This window comes from Mytilus galloprovincialis, chromosome 9 (assembly GCF_965363235.1).
Source record: "Mytilus galloprovincialis chromosome 9, xbMytGall1.hap1.1, whole genome shotgun sequence".
Taxonomy (NCBI): Eukaryota; Metazoa; Mollusca; class Bivalvia; order Mytilida; family Mytilidae; genus Mytilus; species Mytilus galloprovincialis.
Genome location: NC_134846.1, coordinates 29,697,052 through 29,715,845, shown reverse-complemented (window position 1 = coordinate 29,715,845; position 18,794 = coordinate 29,697,052). Strand labels below are relative to the sequence as shown.

Genomic DNA, 18,794 nt, shown 5'->3' with positions numbered 1-18,794 from the left:
GAAAACAATAATCTTGTCCACTTTTGTGCTATTAGAAACGAAAATTTCCAACAGCATTTTTTAGCATTAAATGAACATGATGTTTAAAAAACGGGCGTATCTTTTTTAGGCCGGGGTTTGCATGTCTGACGCGGCGGAATGTCTGTTTCGCCGAATTGAATACTTTTTTTTCAAGACCAGACTGCAACCTGACTACTGAGTGTGGCCTTTATGTCTCCATTTGTCGACCGTCATTCATAAATTCGTTGTCATTTCATACTCATTCGTAGCCTTTGGTTGATTTGGAACTTTAAAAAGGTGACAGAAAATTAATGAAATACTATAAAAAATTTGCACAAATATGATGGATATTTTATCCTATCAGATTTGTGACGTCTTTCGTACTCTTACATGTTTAATGTTACAAAGATTCCCTTTTCCCTTTTAAGGCTTTACACTAAAAAAAAATTCCACATTGTATTTTTAATTTGTTTTTAAATGAATTTTACCATGTACAAGATTCCGCATTTTCGCGGTTACTCCTGATTTGTTCCTACCTTTACATTCTACTTTTATTTTCCGTTTGTCTTTTCTGGGAAAATACTGGATCAACTTTGGTCAGTCTTCAGTCTGTCTTGGTTTGATATTAGAATACTGCTTTTACATAGCGGAGAAATTATGATTGTCATTGAAAGAAATGCATCCCGTATCATTTGCGTCTTATAATAAGGGTTGACATGCCTTTACACAGGTCAGGATTAACTAGTCCAAATGGCAAATAATTATGATGTCTTGTAAGGTATTTTTTTTTCTGGGACCCTAGAATTTTTATTAAATAGCCTTGCAAGTTGTCATAGTTAAATATGGACTAAGGAATAAAATTAATACATCTTATCGCTATTTGTCTGCCATATACAATGATTACTGGGCATCACAAAAGTTCCTGTAAATATAATAAAAAAAATTAACGTCAAATTAGAAAATATCTGATGCCACAATGAAAAAGTGATTGTTGTATGACGTCAAAAGTTCAAGCCGGACAGATTTTCAGGTGAAGCGGGACGGGTATTATAAGGACAGATTTCCAAACAGCAATAAGGTACATTGATGGATTTTACCTCAAGCCTCAATTCAGGTATAATCCACCATACACTAATTGAGGTATAATGCAGATTTTATCCTAAAATTTTTCAAGAAATAATGGGATATCTTTTTGCATTTTCCATAACATGCTTTGATGTACAGTAGTTATCATTTGTTTATGTAATTTATATGTGTTTCTCGTTTCTCGTTTTTTATATAGATTAGACCATTGGTTTTCCTGTTTGAATGGTTTTACACTACTACTTTTGGGGCCCTTTATAGCTTTTGTTCGGTGTGAGCCAAGGCTCGGTGTTGAAGGTCGTACATTGACCTATAATGGTTTTACTTTAAAATTTATAAATTGTTATTTGGATGGAGAGTTGTCTCATTGGCACTCACACCACATCTTCCTATATCTATTTGATGACCATAAGTTGATCATGATATGCAATTGATTCTGACACTTCATGCTTCAATTTATAACAATGAAATATTGAAACCTAAAAAATAATACAAATGTATGAACCTCCTTTTTATTCTTATAAATTCTGAATTTTAATGTATTACATCTTTTTTTTGTTTCACAATCTATTTCTGTCAATTTTGATTAACAAATCTTAAAGTTGTAACTGATGCAGACTTTATTGAACCATTTGTGAATGTCCATCAATTAGTGGCTTATACCTCAATTGAGGTATAAATCTCATTTACATAAAACACAGCACAGGAAGTTAGACATGTCACCAAAGAGAACTTGTCAAAGCTTATGATGGCTGTATTGCAAAAAGATGCTCCAATATCTCTTAAAAATTTATGATTAAAACTGCATTATACCTCATTGGTCTATCTCACTTGTCTCAGAAGTTTTTTTTCTATATACCGGGTACTTTATGTTAAGCGGGGGTCGTAATGGGGATACCTTCATGGAGAATAGTGGTAAATAAAACTGCCAAATGACATTAACAGTAGTTTTTGGTGCATGTAATAAAATGTACACTTTCTTTACAAGGATAAAATAATAATAGACTGATTTTGATGAATCTCATTAAATTCTTTCCAAAAATATGGGTAAAGGTAAATTATTTGAGATCTCTGACGAATCACAATATGGATATTTTTATGAATCAAGATAAAATATCAACCAATACAATTTGATTCCACCAGTAGCCGAAAACCACTGTTTGACGCCTGACAGTAAAGAGAATTCCTACCCTCTTAATATTGTATAGGAAATTTTAATTCTGAGATAATTGCATGCCTGTTCTTTAAACCACAAAATCTAAGTTGACCATGTATATGCAAACATGAGACATGTTTGACTAGCCCATTTCATAAACATATTTAAAAAATTTGGTATTCAGTTGAATTTTGTCTTCAAATGACTCAGATTAACCTTCTGATGTCAAGCAATTATAGCAACAAATGTTTTAAATTGTGATGTCAAATTTGGAACTTGTGTTATCTTAAGTAATGGCAAACAATTTGCATACAAGTGTAACTTAACAACGCCTTGAAAGGCTATTTTATATTTTGCTTTGATGCAGCAGGAAGGCCTCAAACTGGCTCAAAGCAAAAATTGAAAATAACCTCCAAGATGTCATAATTATTTGGAGTAACATGCAGAAGAGTTACGTTGTATCATTAATGGAGTTTTGAAAATGTTCAGCTTGAGTTTGTCCTCAAGATTTTTATCAACATTTTTCATGTTCGTGTTAAGGATTTGTATACATGTAGTATACAAATATGAAAGTCTAATAAGAGTGGATTGCAATCAGGATTGATCAATTTCAACCACTTGAAGTCTGCAGTTTTTTCTGAAATCTATTTAAACTTGCAGGGTTGACAGTATTGAATCACACATGTACATGTATGCTGTGTACTGAAATACCATTTCAAGAGATTGTTCACGGTGCAACCACACATATCTTATTTTCAAATTCAATAATAAGAGCTTATCCTCTATATATTATAATGTACATGTATGTTAATGCCCTATTAATCAATGACATTTTCTTTTCTCATAGGAATGGAAGGTTGCTATAATTTCAATCAGAAGGAGAGAGGAATTGCCTTACTCATCCATAATGAATATTTCTTGCAGTCCTCTGGATATCAGGATAGACGTGGTGATGATAGGGATTATAGAAGGATGAAGAAAATCTTTAAGAGAATGGGCTTCAAAGTGTGCTCCTTCAGAGATCAAACTGCAACAGAAATGTTGCGAATAGCTGATGAAGGTTTGTAAGGCTAGAGTGAACAATCACAGTCTAACAACAAAATCATGGTATATTGATAAACTGTCCCATGGAGGTAGTGCGTTGAATCCCTGACTAGGTCAAACCAAAGACTGCCTAGAAAATTTCTATTTGCTACTTTTCTGCTAAACAAGCAGGCTTAATATATATAAGAACAGAAACTGGTCAGCTTGACATGCATGCTTGATGTTGGAAGAATGTGCAATGGTATGACTTACTGAGATTTTTTTTCTTATGAACCTTTCAACCAGAACATTGTCATTAAAGATCTCTTCAGTCTTATCAGACTTTTTGGTACATCATGTTTCAATTTAGTTGGTCAAACAAGAAAATCAACAGTGTATCCCTCCAAAATGATGACAAAGGCAGCTTTAATAGGATCATTTGAAACCTATGTATTCATGATCTGTCATCATCACATTTTTTGAATGATAAAAAAACAAACCCTGATGCAGTGGCCTGGTGAGGTTTATGTTTGTTTTTATGACACTGTGTTTGATGGGAGGGGGCATTAAATGTAACCTTCCCATCCGTACATTACAAAATCAGTTTCCATTCTGCCTCAACCAAACGTTATGAAACTTATACACAATGCTTCTTACAATGTATTACCACATAAAACAGATCAAGTTCAAATTTTGGTGGCATCACTTGTACCATTCTAAATTTCCTTTATAATGTTATAATGTTATAAGGTACCATCTTTGTAACCATTTATTTATACATGATCAAGAAATGAGGGGTATATCTATAAGCCAATAAGTCATCAACTCAAAAACACAAAATACAAGATTTGATATTCAATGACAATGAATAAAAAACAAATGTTTAAAATATGTCAAATGAAGACCTATATTTTTATTAGGAAAATTAAGAAAATATTATTTTTCAGTGGCTGGAATGGAGAAAGAACACAGCCAATCAGATTGCTTTGTTTGTGTTGTGGCATCACATGGCGTGGAGGCACAGAAGGACACTAGGGTCCACAGTCTGTCACATGATAGGGAACATATGATTGTGGGGGTTGATGGGAAAGAAATAAGTACCAGCGATTTTGTGGAAAAGTTTGACGGAGAAAACTGTGAAGGTTTACAAGGCAAACCCAAATTTTTCTTTATTCAGGTTTTTTTCCTATTTATTAAATAGATTATTTGTACTGAAACCACTATGACCAAATCTAACTAATGTGGATACATTTGACATGTTTAATTTTGTTGGTATTTTTTCATTGATATTTGATGCAGTTTTGAATCATTCTTTATTCAACTTTCAAGTCTATAAAAATTTTGAACAAAAATATTTAATCACCTATATATCAATGTATACTGTATACCAAAAAAATCCATGAAATTATTAACCCATGATTAACAATTAATCCCAGGGCTTTCCATTGAAATGGAAGTAGAAGGCTGAATTAAAATTATAGGCGGCTATAACATGCGTTCGGCAAAGCCGGACGCCCACCAAACTGTAAGCTTGGTGCCTTACGGCAGGGGGTCTCGGGGCCGCTCAAGGCCCCCAGAAGCTCTGGCGTAAATAGAGCAAAATCCTGCATTCTCGCAATCTCCTGCCACCTAATTTAATCTTTCAAATGACCATTTTTTATGTATGAAATTAAAGAAAGAAAAAAAAAAACTCAAAGAAATTTCATTTTTTTTTTATGTCAGTTTTTTATTTTCATTACCTTATGCTTAAAATTCATTTACTTTTAAAGGAGTTTTATTTAAATAATCATCCAGTTTGTTAGAAATCTTGATCGATTTATTTTGCATAACTACGTGCATTTGTAAACAAATGACCCCCCTTTTTCTCTAAAGACTTGCGCGTATTTAAATCATACAATTATTTTTAAGCATTGACAGAAAATTGATATATCCTCTGATTTTCTATTTTATTGGGAAAATGTTCAATAAGTCGGATACATAAATCATTTGGAAATGATATTTATTTGAGGTCGAGTCGACAATATTCTACTTTCGTTTTTGACCTTGATTCTCTGAACACCACGTGGGCTTTGAAAAATGAACTTCAAAAGATACTGTTTTCCAGATTCTGAACAATATGATCTACTACACTTTCTTTAATTTGACTAATATTATTCCATAACATAAGATTGTCATCCTATCTGATTGTCTTCACGTTTTAAAAGCCAAAAAAAAGCCAACGAGTTAATGACCATCGGAACGTCTCTATTGTTATTGTTCAATGACCACCGGAACGTCTCTCTTGTTATCTTTGAAAAGAAACGATGCATTCTGACTTTAAATAGACAACCAATCAGTGACCTGAATTCATGTGAACTTTATTTAGCCCAAGGTCAACATTGACTTTTCATTCTTGTTTATCGTGACCGCGACTTTGCGACAATATACGTCTCTCGGCTGCCTGTAAACATTTGAAAAAGATATTTTTTTCTTTTTGAATTTATATTTTTGGCAGTGAAGTAGCCGGCACTTGAAGCCACCGTAAGCGGCGGATTTCCGCCGGCTACCAGCTTCAATGGAAAGCCCTGTAATCCATAGTATCTATTGTATGTAATATATTTTATCAACAAAAAATAATAATGTTAATATGAAATAAAATGTTTTAAGTATGAGTTAAAGATTTTGTAAATTGAAAAACCAAGGAGTCTGAAAATTGGACAAACATTACAACATGTACAAACCTCGCCTTTTTTAAAGTACATCCTTAAAAAAACCTAAATAACAGGTGACCAATTCAGGCTCTAGAGAGCCTCTTGTTTCCTTACTATGGTTTATTGAAGATGGAATTTAAGGGGGCTCGCGGGTATAAATCATTTTTTTTTGTAATATAGGATTTTGCTATATTTTTTTTATAAATGAACTTTTAACATATACTTAATAGAAAAATGAAATAAGAAATGGGGTCACCGTTCATTTAATCTCGCAATCTGTCTCCGAAAGAGGCATACATTTTTGTTAATGTCCATTTTTTCTGTTGAACTAATAGGAGAAATAGAGGTAATATCGAAATAAAAAAAGAACTAAATTATAGAAATCGCTTAAAGGAGTATGTTCAGTAAGGTCCTAAAATGGCCCCCTTTTTTAGCGTAAATTTCAAATTCGGATTTATTGACCAAAATCACAATAAATTAAAGCTAATATAGTGACTAGGTAGGAAATAAGCTATTTTGTTGAAAACTTTTTTTCTACGTTACATTATGACGTCACAAGTTGCACTCATATTGATTTTTCACGATAAAATCAATGAAAATAGGTAAATTTCAATAGATTATTGGACAGGAAATATAGAGCGCATACGTCGACAACAAAGATCTTTTAAAATAATGTTTGTGAAGACATTTCACATTTCTTATTTGAATATTAAGTTTGTCGACGCCTGCGCTCTATGTTTCCTGGTCCTTAATTTGGTTGAAATCCAGCTCATTTTTGTCAAATTTCACCAAAATCCCTTATCTTGACCTTTTTGGGATGTAAAAATCTACGTCTTACACTTAAACTTTGACAAAAACAGTTCTGTTTAACTTTCTCACATGTATTTAATGCAACTTAAAACCTTTATTGGCTTGTTACTATGAACTTTATAATTGGGGCCAAATATGGCCCTTACCGAACTTACTCCTTTTACAAATATTTAGTTTGTGTACAGCTTATTTTAAAACAATAATAAAAAATATAGGTCACCAATGAGTTAAAAAAGATATTTCAATTTTAATGCAGAAAAATTGCTTTTTTTGCACTAAAGGGAGGTAATTTGGAGTTTTTTTTCAATGATATAAACATTTTAAAAGTCATCTGGGGCCAAATCGAATCGATTTTCTTTGGGTTGAATTTTGTGCCATATCATAAGGTGATAACTAATAGTGTAATAAATAAAATTTGTAAAGAGAAAACAAATATTTATATTTTTGCTGAAATTTTTGTACATGCGAGCCTCCTTAAGAGAAAAAAGTTGTACATTGTAATACACTGATTGTATTTGTTTTTTTTTTATTCATTATTGCATATTCAAAGTACAGGTTTGACATTTTGAATGAATGAGCTTAAGGGGTGTATAAGTGTCTGTGTGGGTAGCAATTAAACAACATATCAACTTTTGACCAAAGTTCAATATAATAACCTCATGTTATTTTCTGTTACAGGCATGCAGAATAGGAAGATATAGAGGCAGTTCTGAAGGAATGGATAAAGGACTGGAGATTGGCATCACAACAGAGGAAAACATGGAGAAAAGGAAGAAAAAGAAGACAAAAGCCAAACATATGGTAGATGGTTCAGTTCAGGGTAAATAATGAAGAATAATGTTTTTTTAGTCACAGTATTGTAATTTAAATTATACTGTGGATTCATTAATATTTGTTAGATACCAATTTTTGTAGATTTCATGAATAATGGGGAACCATGATTTCAATATAAAATGTTTAACGAATAACAAGTTTTCCAAAGGAATGTATGCAGACTATACAAAAACCATGAAATTAAAAATCCACATTAGGCAAGTTTTCCTCAAACAAAAATAAATGAATCCACAGTATTCATTTTACTATTGCCTAAGTTTGAGTTCATTTAAATGTTTTGGCAAACCAATCATGTTAGATAAGAACGCAAGCACACTACTTTTCCTGCCAATCTTAAGGCTTTTTGTCCCTTGTGTGTTGCACAGAAGGGATATGGTTATGTTTCTTCCATTCTTATTGACAGTTTGATTTGACACATTTATGTAATTTTTGTTTTAAGGTCCATTAGATGGTAGCAGACAAAATGGTCTGTTTTTTTCTTTCAGTTTTTAATATAAAAAAACTAAAAGTTTAAAAAATATTTAATTCAAAAATTGTAATTCAAAGATTTAAAACTTTTAATACCTTTTAAATTTTTTTTTATTAACAATGAAATAGTTTTGACCCGCACAAAGTAAAAAACTTGTGCAATTGGAAGGACCTCTGATTGCATTACCATTGGCAAATAGTCTTTTATGGATTATCTCTCTTCTCTGACTTTATTCAGAACAATATTTGTGTTACTCAGTTATTAGTTTTCTATGTTGTTTTTTGTGTACTGTGGTTTGCCTGTTTGTCTTTTTTAGCCATGGCATTTTCAGTTTATTTCTAACTTATGAGATTGAATGTTCCTTTTGTTTCTTTCATCTTTCTTTTACACAACTGTCATTTACTTTATTTTTAGAACGAGCTACAAGTGAGAAGCAAGACTCTGAAGATGAAACAGTTGACGAATCAGATGACAGTGATGAAGATGAGGAAGATATAGAGACATCAGATACAGATGATGATGAAGACTTTGCAGAGTTGAGAGCCAAGTTGCAAAGTATGTATAAAACAATTTATCACACCTGTGACAAAATTCAAAGCAGCCTGAATCTAGCTGTTACTGGCAGTGATGGCATCAATAATTGTCACCACTTTGACAGAGATGGGACAATTTTTTAGGTTAACAGTTGCTTCTTCTGAAAACTGTTTACCAATTTTTTAGTTTTATATATGCATAAAAATTATGTGAATCCTTTTCATTTGTATCAAACTTAATCATGAATTTTTTATGGCAAGTGTTCTAGAAGCTAAAGAAAATATTACATGGTCGGAGAAGCATGATTAAATGGTGTCAACTCATTTCAGAATAAATTTGTCTAGAGTTTTTTTGTAAGAAACTTTGGCAGAAGCTTTTATATGATAAAGAAATAAAATTTCAAGTAAAAATTTGAAAATATATTTCTCTTATTTGCTGTATTTTATAGATAAATGGATTTTTTCTTTGGCTTTGTCCTTCAATAAAAACTGACCCCCTCGGAATAGCACAATATTGTTTAATGTTGCGTAAAACACCTATCAATCAATCAATCAGTTAGTGTTTAGCAGTTAAAATTAAATATAACAGATATGATACTAGGTCTCCAAAAAATCCTTTTCAAATTTTAAGTAATTGTATTCTATTGATATTAAATAGAAGTTGATGCAGATTTGTCAAAAGAAAGTCATCCCAAACAGAGATTAGAATCTGAAAAGAGGATACGAAGAAAAAAAAGTGAGGAAGTGGATGCTAAAGGAATAATGCCAGATGAGGACAGTGTTAGCGTCAGTGTAGGCAGTGGTTTTTCCAAGATAGATGTGCCTGTGAATGCTAAAACAAATCAGCAAATTGTTTCTATAGACAAAACAAAAACCTCAGCACATAAAGATGAATTAGACGTTAAAAAATTGGTTAGAAAAAATGACAGTAAACCTTCAACTGAAGAAGTAGATGCCAAAGGTTCTAAACCTTCTGTAAGGAGAGATGATTATGTTGTTCCCATGGTTACAGTAGTACCGTGTCCAGAAGATACACTCATTATGTTTGCCTCAACATCAGGTTTGTATTATTTTACACTTATTTTGGAAGGCATAGATTTTCTACAGGACAAGGAGCTGTGCACCTGCAGTTTTAATTTTCTGATTTGATCCCAGAGATTTCTGTTGTGAATACCAAAACATGAACATATTTGTTAACATGAAATGATACAGCTCAGATGCATTTTATTCTGTATATTTTGATAAAAGTTTGTATCAAAATTTAATTGACTAGGATTGCTGAAGTTCCTTCAGGAGGGTCATGTTCCCCCAAGCCATATCAGCTGCCTCAACCAATCAAAACTTGTTTCATTTTATTTAAACCATAGGTAATTTATCACATTGTCATGTGGTGACCCCTAATTGTTCCCTAGGGGGAAGTAAATTTCATAAGTGGTTCATTTAGGTCTACCGTTAATGGTGACATCATCTTTTAATGTTGTTGGGTTTCATTGTTTTTTTTCCTACACATTGAGCAGAAAAGTCCCTTGTGCGATAAATTCATTATATGATTGACTACTGACCCCTTAGGTACCATCGAGGATGAATAAAATCCATAGGAGATCTGGCCTTCAGCCTCATCCCCTTGGATTTTTACATCCATGTCATTCGGTCTCTGGGTCACCAGAGATCTGCCCCAGAGAGCCCAGAGATCAAATGACATGGATGTAAGCAACTATATGTGAGATATTCAATAATGAGCAAAGTCAATAGCCCAAAGTAAGGTATAAAACCAGGGTTTCTCCTGGGTCAATTATTTTTTTCACCACCTCTTTCGCAAAAACAATATATTTTTCGCCACTTTATTATTTTTTTCGCCAAGTAACAAATATATTTTTTGTTTAAAATTTACCTTTTTTCTAACCCCCCCCCCTCCCTTAAATAAGATGATTTTGCCCCATTGTCTCTATGATTATTCCCTTAAACTTATTTTATTAGAATCTACATTTTAATGAATAAACACTAAACATTTATCTAAAACAACAGAATTTTTTTTAACTTAAAAGGGAAAAATATTCATTGATTTTTAAACAACTTTTCTAAATGAGGGGGCCACTATACTTTTAATAATAAAGAAGATATAAGTCCTGGATATAACAAAATTAATGGAAATGTTTTGATCATATAATACCAGTATAGTTCGTAGGGAAAGTTTCTTTCAAAGAAAAATACTGATGTGCCCTTTTGTACTAAGAAGTGGTTTTTACAACAAAACAAAAGCTTTTATCTCATGAAATTGATCCCTCATTTCATGTGTAGTCATACCATTGAAGGGTTACTTGCATTCGAGGGGTTGTCTCCAACCTTTTGGATAGATTTCTTCATTATGACAGTTTTCTTTTCTTGACCATTGTAAATGAAAAAGTTGAGATGTAAAACTATGCTTGAAACACATGTCACTCAAACGACTTAAAAGTAGTCTCCCTAATCAAATACCATAATTAAAGTTTTAAATCTGCGATTTTTCTGGCTTTTGAACATTGTTCGACACAACAAGAGTTTTCTTTTCTTAACTATCTTTAAAAGGAGAGGAGACGTCAAAAGTTTGCTTCCAACACGTGTGTCGCAAAGTGGTAAATAAATTCTGTATGTGACATTTAGCGGAAGCCATTTAACCATATCATTTTGTCAAACAATTCAATCAACACCTTTATTAATTAGTCCTTTGTTGTCGATAGCTATAAAATGCAATTAGCTGACTATTATTTTCTGTCCAAATCTTAATGAGGTCAAGGTGAATTCCAAGTATTGTCTAATCGGGAAAAGTCTGAGAAACTCGGAAAAAAAAGTAAATAAACAAGATGGAGGAAAATAAATCGTTATATATATTTCTTTCGCCAAATTCTTTCTCAAATGACGAATTTTTATTGCACAATTTTTATTTCTTCGCAAATTGCGAAAATGGCGACCGCCAGCGGAAACCCTGTATAAAACCAACAACAACCACTGAATCACAGACTCCTGATTTGAAAAGCATGTCAGTACAATATATGAATAACACATAGCTGAGAGGGTGATAGATCAGATTGTTACCTGAGAAAACATTGTCAACTGAGGCGAAGCCAAGGTTGACCAGTCTTTTCAAGGGGTTACAATCTGCTCTATCACCCTCACAGCTATATATTATTTAATTTATTATACTGAATGTTCTGTTATTACCGTCTTTAACTTCAAATTCAAAGTAAAACACTATGACATCTTGTGCATAACAATCATTTGTTTAATAAAGTGAACACTTGATCACACATGTCTCATAAAGGGTAATAGAGTATTTTCCATGGAATAGAGTAAATTGTCTCCCTCCTATCAACTAATCAAATTCTGGTCTTTTGACCGAAGTATAATAACAGTAAATATCTAGTCAAGAACTTTTCTATATCATTACCATCATTTACCTCTGGTATTTGGATCAATGAATGTCAACATTTGCAATATCCTGTGTACTATAGATAAACATGAGATATATCCATGTAAATCATAAATTTTTACACATTAAAAATATAACGAAATGGAAGGACTGTACATGTATAATATGAAAATCAAAAATTCTTTCAGTAATGTGTCAGCATGAACTTGCTTTTTTGAAAATGGCCTATTTTTTTATTTTATCATTTCAGGAAATTTTGCTATACGAAGCCCTGCAGCTGGTAGTTGGTTACTCAACAAGCTTTACCAGCAACTTAAGTTTTATACAGGAAATCTTGACAGCTTTCAAAACATTGACTTCCTGTATATTTTGACAGAGATTTTAACCTGTATGAGCTTGGAAACATATAGCCCTGGAGAAAAAAGTAATACAAAAAATTTAGAAGGAAGGTTTTCTCCTGGTTGCATAACTCATTGCCTAACAGAACAAGTATTTTTTACTACAAAAAAATCAAAAAGAACATTTTCATTTTCAAAACTTTTTAAAAGATAAATCAGAATAGGAATATATGTTTTTAATATATATTTGATATTTAGTTGGTTTTAATACTCATTTGTAAATCAAGGGCTGTTTTTTTTTTGGTTTTTATTGGTGGGGCACAAAAAAAAACTGCTAGGAAATATAAAATAATGTTGGTCAGTAGACTATTGGGAACTTTAGATAAAATCTTTCAAAACACATCATTTCCATTCAGTTTTATATGCAATGAGTCAATAAATTAGACTTCTTTAAATATTGACCATTAGTTATATACCTATTTTATAAGAGGCATTTAAAAACCTGTCAGATGTTCAAATCATCAAAGGATTAAATTAAGGGCTTTTGTTATTTCATTAACAGGAAGTTCAAACCAAAATAATAATATCAACCTTGAAATAAAAAACACATTTCAGTTAATCCTATCTGTTAAAGTTTCAGGATTTTTTTTAGATAATTCTACAGCTGCATCAAAAGCTCTTGGTTCTGCTTCAAAGTGAAATCCTTTACATCTCTTTGTATGTGACTTTTTATGCCCCACCTAGGCATGTCTGTGTATCCATTTGTCTGTCCATTCATCCATCTCTTTGTCTGTCTGTCCCACTTCTGTTTAAAGTTTTGGTCAAGGTAGTTTTTGATGAAATCCAATCAACTTGAATCTTAGTACACATGTTCCTTATGACAAAATCTTTCTAAAATAATGCCAAATTAGAGTTTTGACCTAAATTTTGAGGTCCTCTGAACATTACATATTTAAGTGAGAGTGTTGCATCGGTCTATGGAAACATTGTTTTCTTCCTTATTTACAGATGCATAAGCAGGTGTTAACACTTGGTGAGCCTCTTTAAAATAGAAAAAAATAATTTTTGACCCAAAACATGTAAGAAATAATATTCTGCTACCAGCCACTACACATGTTAATGAATGTAAGCATAAAGTTCCATGACTTTAAAAAAAATCTCCATTTGAAGATCTTTATCTGTATCTGCTTCTGATGTATAAGTTTGTGATTAGGTCTAGTTTATGTTGAACCACAAGTGGTAGGTAAATAATATCTGGTATGCAGTTTGTTAGTATTGGCAGATCTTATTTCAATGGAGTTTATTTGGGCATGCCCCCTTAGTCATGGTCTATTGACTTTTAAACTTGTGTGTGTACATGTATATTACATTGTGATTAAGTAAGTTTATGGGGAACCACTAGTGGTAGGTCAATGATATTTAGTATGCAGTTGTATAAGCATTGGCATATCTCATTTTCATGGAGATGATTTAGCTCTGCCCCCTTAGTCATGATCAATTGACTTTGAAATCTTTGGTTAGTTTACACATGTATTATAATTCATAAGAATGTGATTATTGTGTTGTGTCTGGGCGGGGAATGTCTCTCAGTGTTGTGTGACATGTATTAGTTTGTGATTAGGTGAGTTCAAGGGAAACCATAATTTAGTAGCAGGCCAATTTTAATTGGTATTCAGTTGTATAAGCATTAGCACATCCCATTTCTGTGGATACTTTTTGGCTATGTACCTTCAGTCACGGTTCATTGACTTTGACTATTTACATAAATTACATGTTAAAGTATTGCAATTTTAATTTCAACATTTGCATAATCAAATTTATTTACAGGGGAGACATATCTCTGTGATAACAATTTATTCATATTAGTTTTAAAATATATATATCAATAAATAGTTGGTAGTGAAATAAATTTAATATGTAAAAAAAATATTTATTTAATTTTCATGAAATGGGCATTGATTTTGTTGTTGTTGTTTTTAAGCATTACACATTCATTTTAAAGTATGAAAAATAAAGAATAGATATTAAAAAAAATTGATAGTGATCATACATGTACATTTATTTCTATTACTTTTCAGTACAATGTATTACAATCACATGAATTGTTAAATGTAAATAGTTATATTTTTTAATGATGTTAGCTTTGTATTTATGTGTATTTTTTACATAATTTATTTTTATGAATTGAATAACTTGACTCAAACTATTTGATATGTGAAGGAAGAAAACAAATTATTTCTTTTTCTTCAAAAGAAGCGTGTTTAAAAATAATATATTTTTCTACAGATTGGTCAAATTTAACATTGTTATGTAAAAAGCAATTCCCCAGACATATACTTTATCAAAGAACTTGATCGCAATGAAAGCAAAAGATTGCATTCATTTTGCAATTTGAACTTAAAATTAAACACTGTAATCTTTTTGACATAGTTTTAGTTGTACTCCCTTGGCTACTATTTTGGAGGGTTAAATTGTTGATTTTCCTAATTGACTGAACATATTGCATTGAAACATGCGACATAAACCAATTCAAATAAGATATACTTACTAGATTGTATACTGTGTCAGATGAATCAAACCAGAAAAAAGAAATTAAATAGTTAAGAAAACAACTGTTTATAAAGATAACTATGTATTACAACTTGAATTTCAATGGATGATTTATTAAAATATTACACATTTAGACCTCTAGCATGGTGGCAAGTTAAGTAATTTTTACTTAAATTGGTCCAATCTTTGTATATCTATTGCAATGTAACACCTATATAACACGTTTTTGAAGTTGAGTTATCTTCCATATGTCTTCAATTGTAGTTAAACTACATTAATTTATGTATTTTTGATAAAATTGTTTTCTTAACAAGTATTGTTATACAACATACAAACATTAAAATATTATCAAACAATTGGTTGACTCTTGTATGGATATATGATCTAATGAAAATTTACCTCACTGCTCTATGATATGTTATTATTCTGAGATTATTCAAAGCAATATGTTGGTAGATTTAGAAATTTGTGAATTACAACTTTTATTAGTTTACAAAACCGTACTTGTTGAGCTGAACTAATTATAAATAAGCAAACTCATCATATTTTTAGGTTGATGGAGGGTCAGGATGGTAGAACAGTAATACCTTAATATAAATACATTTTCTGATTGATAAGGAACCTTTATATGTATGTTTGATCTCATGTTTAAATATTGAATTCAGCAAAACCATGCAGTTATAAATACAACTCATACATTTCTGATTCAACCATATATGACTGGTAAAACAATATATATATTTATATAAATAGATCTGAACTGATTCTACATCTGCATAGTCAAAATACATATTAGGTTTTGTTGGTTGTTTTGGATCATGCTCCACTGATTAAAGTTGTAAATTAAGCTAATATTTCTGTTAATTTAATAGTTTTATGTTGATTATTTACACAAAACAGCTTTGTTATATAAATAAAATTTAATGAAATATGTACATTTTGTAAATTTATGATATTAGTTTAGGTTGATTGACATACTATTATCGAAGGTTGGTCATTTAAAGACGCATCAACCGTATCATATACGTTGACGTCTCCCCATCTGGAGGTATACCAAAAAAACAGTTTGTGATCCTAAGCTTTGATTTTATTTATACTTTCAATAATGCAAATGGGCAACTGATTAATTTCTAATACAAGTTTTTAATTGAACAGAAAACTCCACATAGGGATAGTGATCCGGCGGCAGCGTAAGCTAACTTCTTAAAAGCTTTATATTTAAGAAGGTGGAAGATCTGGATGCTTCATACTTTGTATATGGGTGCCTCATGTTACGAAGTTTCTGTCTGTCACATGTCCGATGTCCTTGACCTCATTTTCATGGTTCAGTGACTACTTGAAAAAAAGTTAAGATTTTTTGTAATGTTAAATTCTCTCTTATTATAAGTAATAGGATAACTATATTTGGTATGTGCGTACCTTGCAAGGTCCTCATGCCAATCAGACAGTTTTCACTTGACCTCGACCTAATTTCATGGATCAGTTAACAAGGTTTTAGTTTTGGTGGTCAAGTCCATAACTCAGATACTATAAGCAATATGTCTAGTATATTCGGTGTATGGAAGGACTGTGAGGTTCACATGTCCAGCATGCAGGTGTCATCTGACCTTGACCTCATTTTCATTTTTCAGTGGATATAGTTAAGTTTTTGTGTTTTGGTCTGTTTTCTTATACTTTATGCAAGTAGGTCTACTATATTTGGTGTATGGAATGATTGTAATGGGTACATGTCTAGCTGGCAGGTGTCTGACCTTGACCTCATTTTCATGGGTCAGTGGTCAAAGTTAAGTTTTTGAGTTTTTGTCTTTTTTTCTAATATTATATGCAATATAGGTCAACTATATTTGGTGTATGGAAATATTTTATGATACATATATCAGTCACGCAGGTTTTATTTGACCTTGACCTCATTTTCACGGTCCATTGCTCAGTGTTAAGTTTTTGTGTTTTGGCCTGTTTTTCTTAAACTATAAGCAATAGATCAACTATATTTGTTGTATGGAAGACTTTTTAGCTCTATATGCCTGCCTGGTATGGTTCATCTGACCTTGACAGCTTTTTCATGGTTCCTTAGTCAATTAAATGGATAGTTGTGACAGTTGTAATAAAGCTTTTTATATTTAAGACCTTCAACATAATATCAATGATTAGTAAAGAAGGCGATACATTTCAGCGTGTGCACTCTTGTTCAATCTTAGGAGCAAGCGTATTTTAAAATTGGAAATGATTAAGCATAAAAAAAAATCCTTGCAGTTCCGTCTCAAATAGGTGTCTGTTAATCCAAATATTCAGTTGAAGTGAAAAAACCCACATTGAATGAATCTATCTTAATTTGTGCAATACGCTTGTACCTCCAGCTTTATAACAATGGTAAAAAATATCACTACAATGACAATACTACGTGACATAAATACAGCACAAACACACGCAAGTATATTCATCACAGAGAAACGTTTATAACACAAATAATATTGATGAATGTGAATATAAAATGTATTTGTATGATTCATAATAAAATATTGTCAACAATGCACATATTACACTAACGGCAGACAATCCAGGATTTCATAAACAGTTTCGCGCTAACATAACTTACATGTAATCTCGAATTTTATAAAATTATGGAAACCAAAGTTGAATTTGATCTTAATTTTTTGTTTTAAATGCTCTTCAACATTGTATATGGTTTGGCTCTCCAATTATTTGAATAAAGAGCCTTTGATGAGTGGTAGACGAAACGCGCATACCAAATATTATTAATCTGAAATAATTGCTCAGTCTTTACAGACACGACAATCTCATCAGATATATGTTTGACACAAGGCAGACAACAGCGATGACCAACTCAGCTCTGAAGGTTCTCAAACATATAGAAGGAAAATTGCCAATTTTATATAGTAAGCCTTAGAAAATTAACTTTCTCTGTATCCAATCTTTTTTTTCTTTTACCCTTTATTTATTGTAATAAAGTGAAAAAGGGAACAGACAAAATATTAAATTTAAAAGAGATAAATCTCTTCTATTTATAAATGTTTATATTAAATACCATTTTCCAAGAACTGATATCAGATATGGTCAACTGATAAGAGACTAGAAATTTACTAATGGTGGATCCTGTCGTAAAAGCTGTAAGACCTTATTTGTTTATTAATGTAGAGTACTCGTAGACATGATTATGATTCTTTTTAGAATCTACAAATGTACGCATATACACTGCATGATGCGTTGGTCTAGTTCTTAAACAATATGAAAACTACAAAAATGTATTTATATAATTGTGTGCATTTTTGTCTATCTATCAACTAGGTACTGTTTTACCTTTTTGTAATTATGATTTTGTTTTTACTTTGATTTACTTATAATTTATCCCACTGAAATCGCATAAAATTTGGATTTAAATAATTTTTTTTTCTATATTCAAAATGAGACCGTTTGGTTACTCTTTATAATTGCCTACACACTATGTTTTTTTATTTATACGCTTAGTGTAAATTAAATATTGTTGATATATTTTTAAACTCATGCTTGAATTAAGAAAAGAACACCACTCAGGTAGAAAAGACCTCTATATGTGTTAGTACGTATATATATGTACAATGTTTAAAATATGTTATCAATTCTTGCAATTTGAGAGGTGAATACAAGCATTTATGACGATAAGCTTAATTGAAAGAGAGACATACAAATAGCATGTCGATTGAAAGCATAAAATGATAGAAAGATTTTGCAACATAAAGCACATATTACACACATGTGTCTTAAAGCAAACAACAGGAAATATGTGAAAATAATATTTTCAACAATTAGTTGATTAGAGTTATTTTTTTCTTACTCCCATTTAACGTTTAAAAAACGAACATTGACCAGGAACATTGACTTTACAATTGTATTTTATTTCATTA

At 31.4% G+C, this 18,794-nt stretch overlaps 1 protein-coding gene across 1 annotated transcript; it reads left to right on the top strand.

Annotated features, from left to right (window-relative positions):
* Positions 1–3,091: 3,091 nt before the first annotated feature.
* On the top strand, positions 3,092–14,290 carry LOC143044766 (uncharacterized). The gene is made up of 6 exons (XM_076216926.1): positions 3,092–3,299; positions 4,210–4,439; positions 7,441–7,582; positions 8,480–8,620; positions 9,257–9,658; positions 12,255–14,290. The coding sequence occupies exons 1-6, from the start codon at positions 3,212–3,214 to the stop codon at positions 12,554–12,556; spliced, it is 1,305 nt and encodes a 434-aa protein (XP_076073041.1). The 5' UTR covers positions 3,092–3,211; the 3' UTR covers positions 12,557–14,290.
* Positions 14,291–18,794: the final 4,504 nt, after the last annotated feature.

What these genes read in the sequence shown, in the direction of transcription:
- LOC143044766 (XM_076216926.1), top strand. Translation starts at nt 3,212, where the DNA reads ATGAAGAAAATCTTTAAGAGAATGGGCTTCAAAGTGTGCTCCTTCAGA. An exon ending in GGTAGATGGTTCAGTTCAGG is followed by an intron (nt 7,583 to 8,479) that starts GTAAATAATGAA and finishes CTTTATTTTTAG; the next exon opens with AACGAGCTACAAGTGAGAAG. An exon ending in GTTGAGAGCCAAGTTGCAAA is followed by an intron (nt 8,621 to 9,256) that starts GTATGTATAAAA and finishes GATATTAAATAG; the next exon opens with AAGTTGATGCAGATTTGTCA.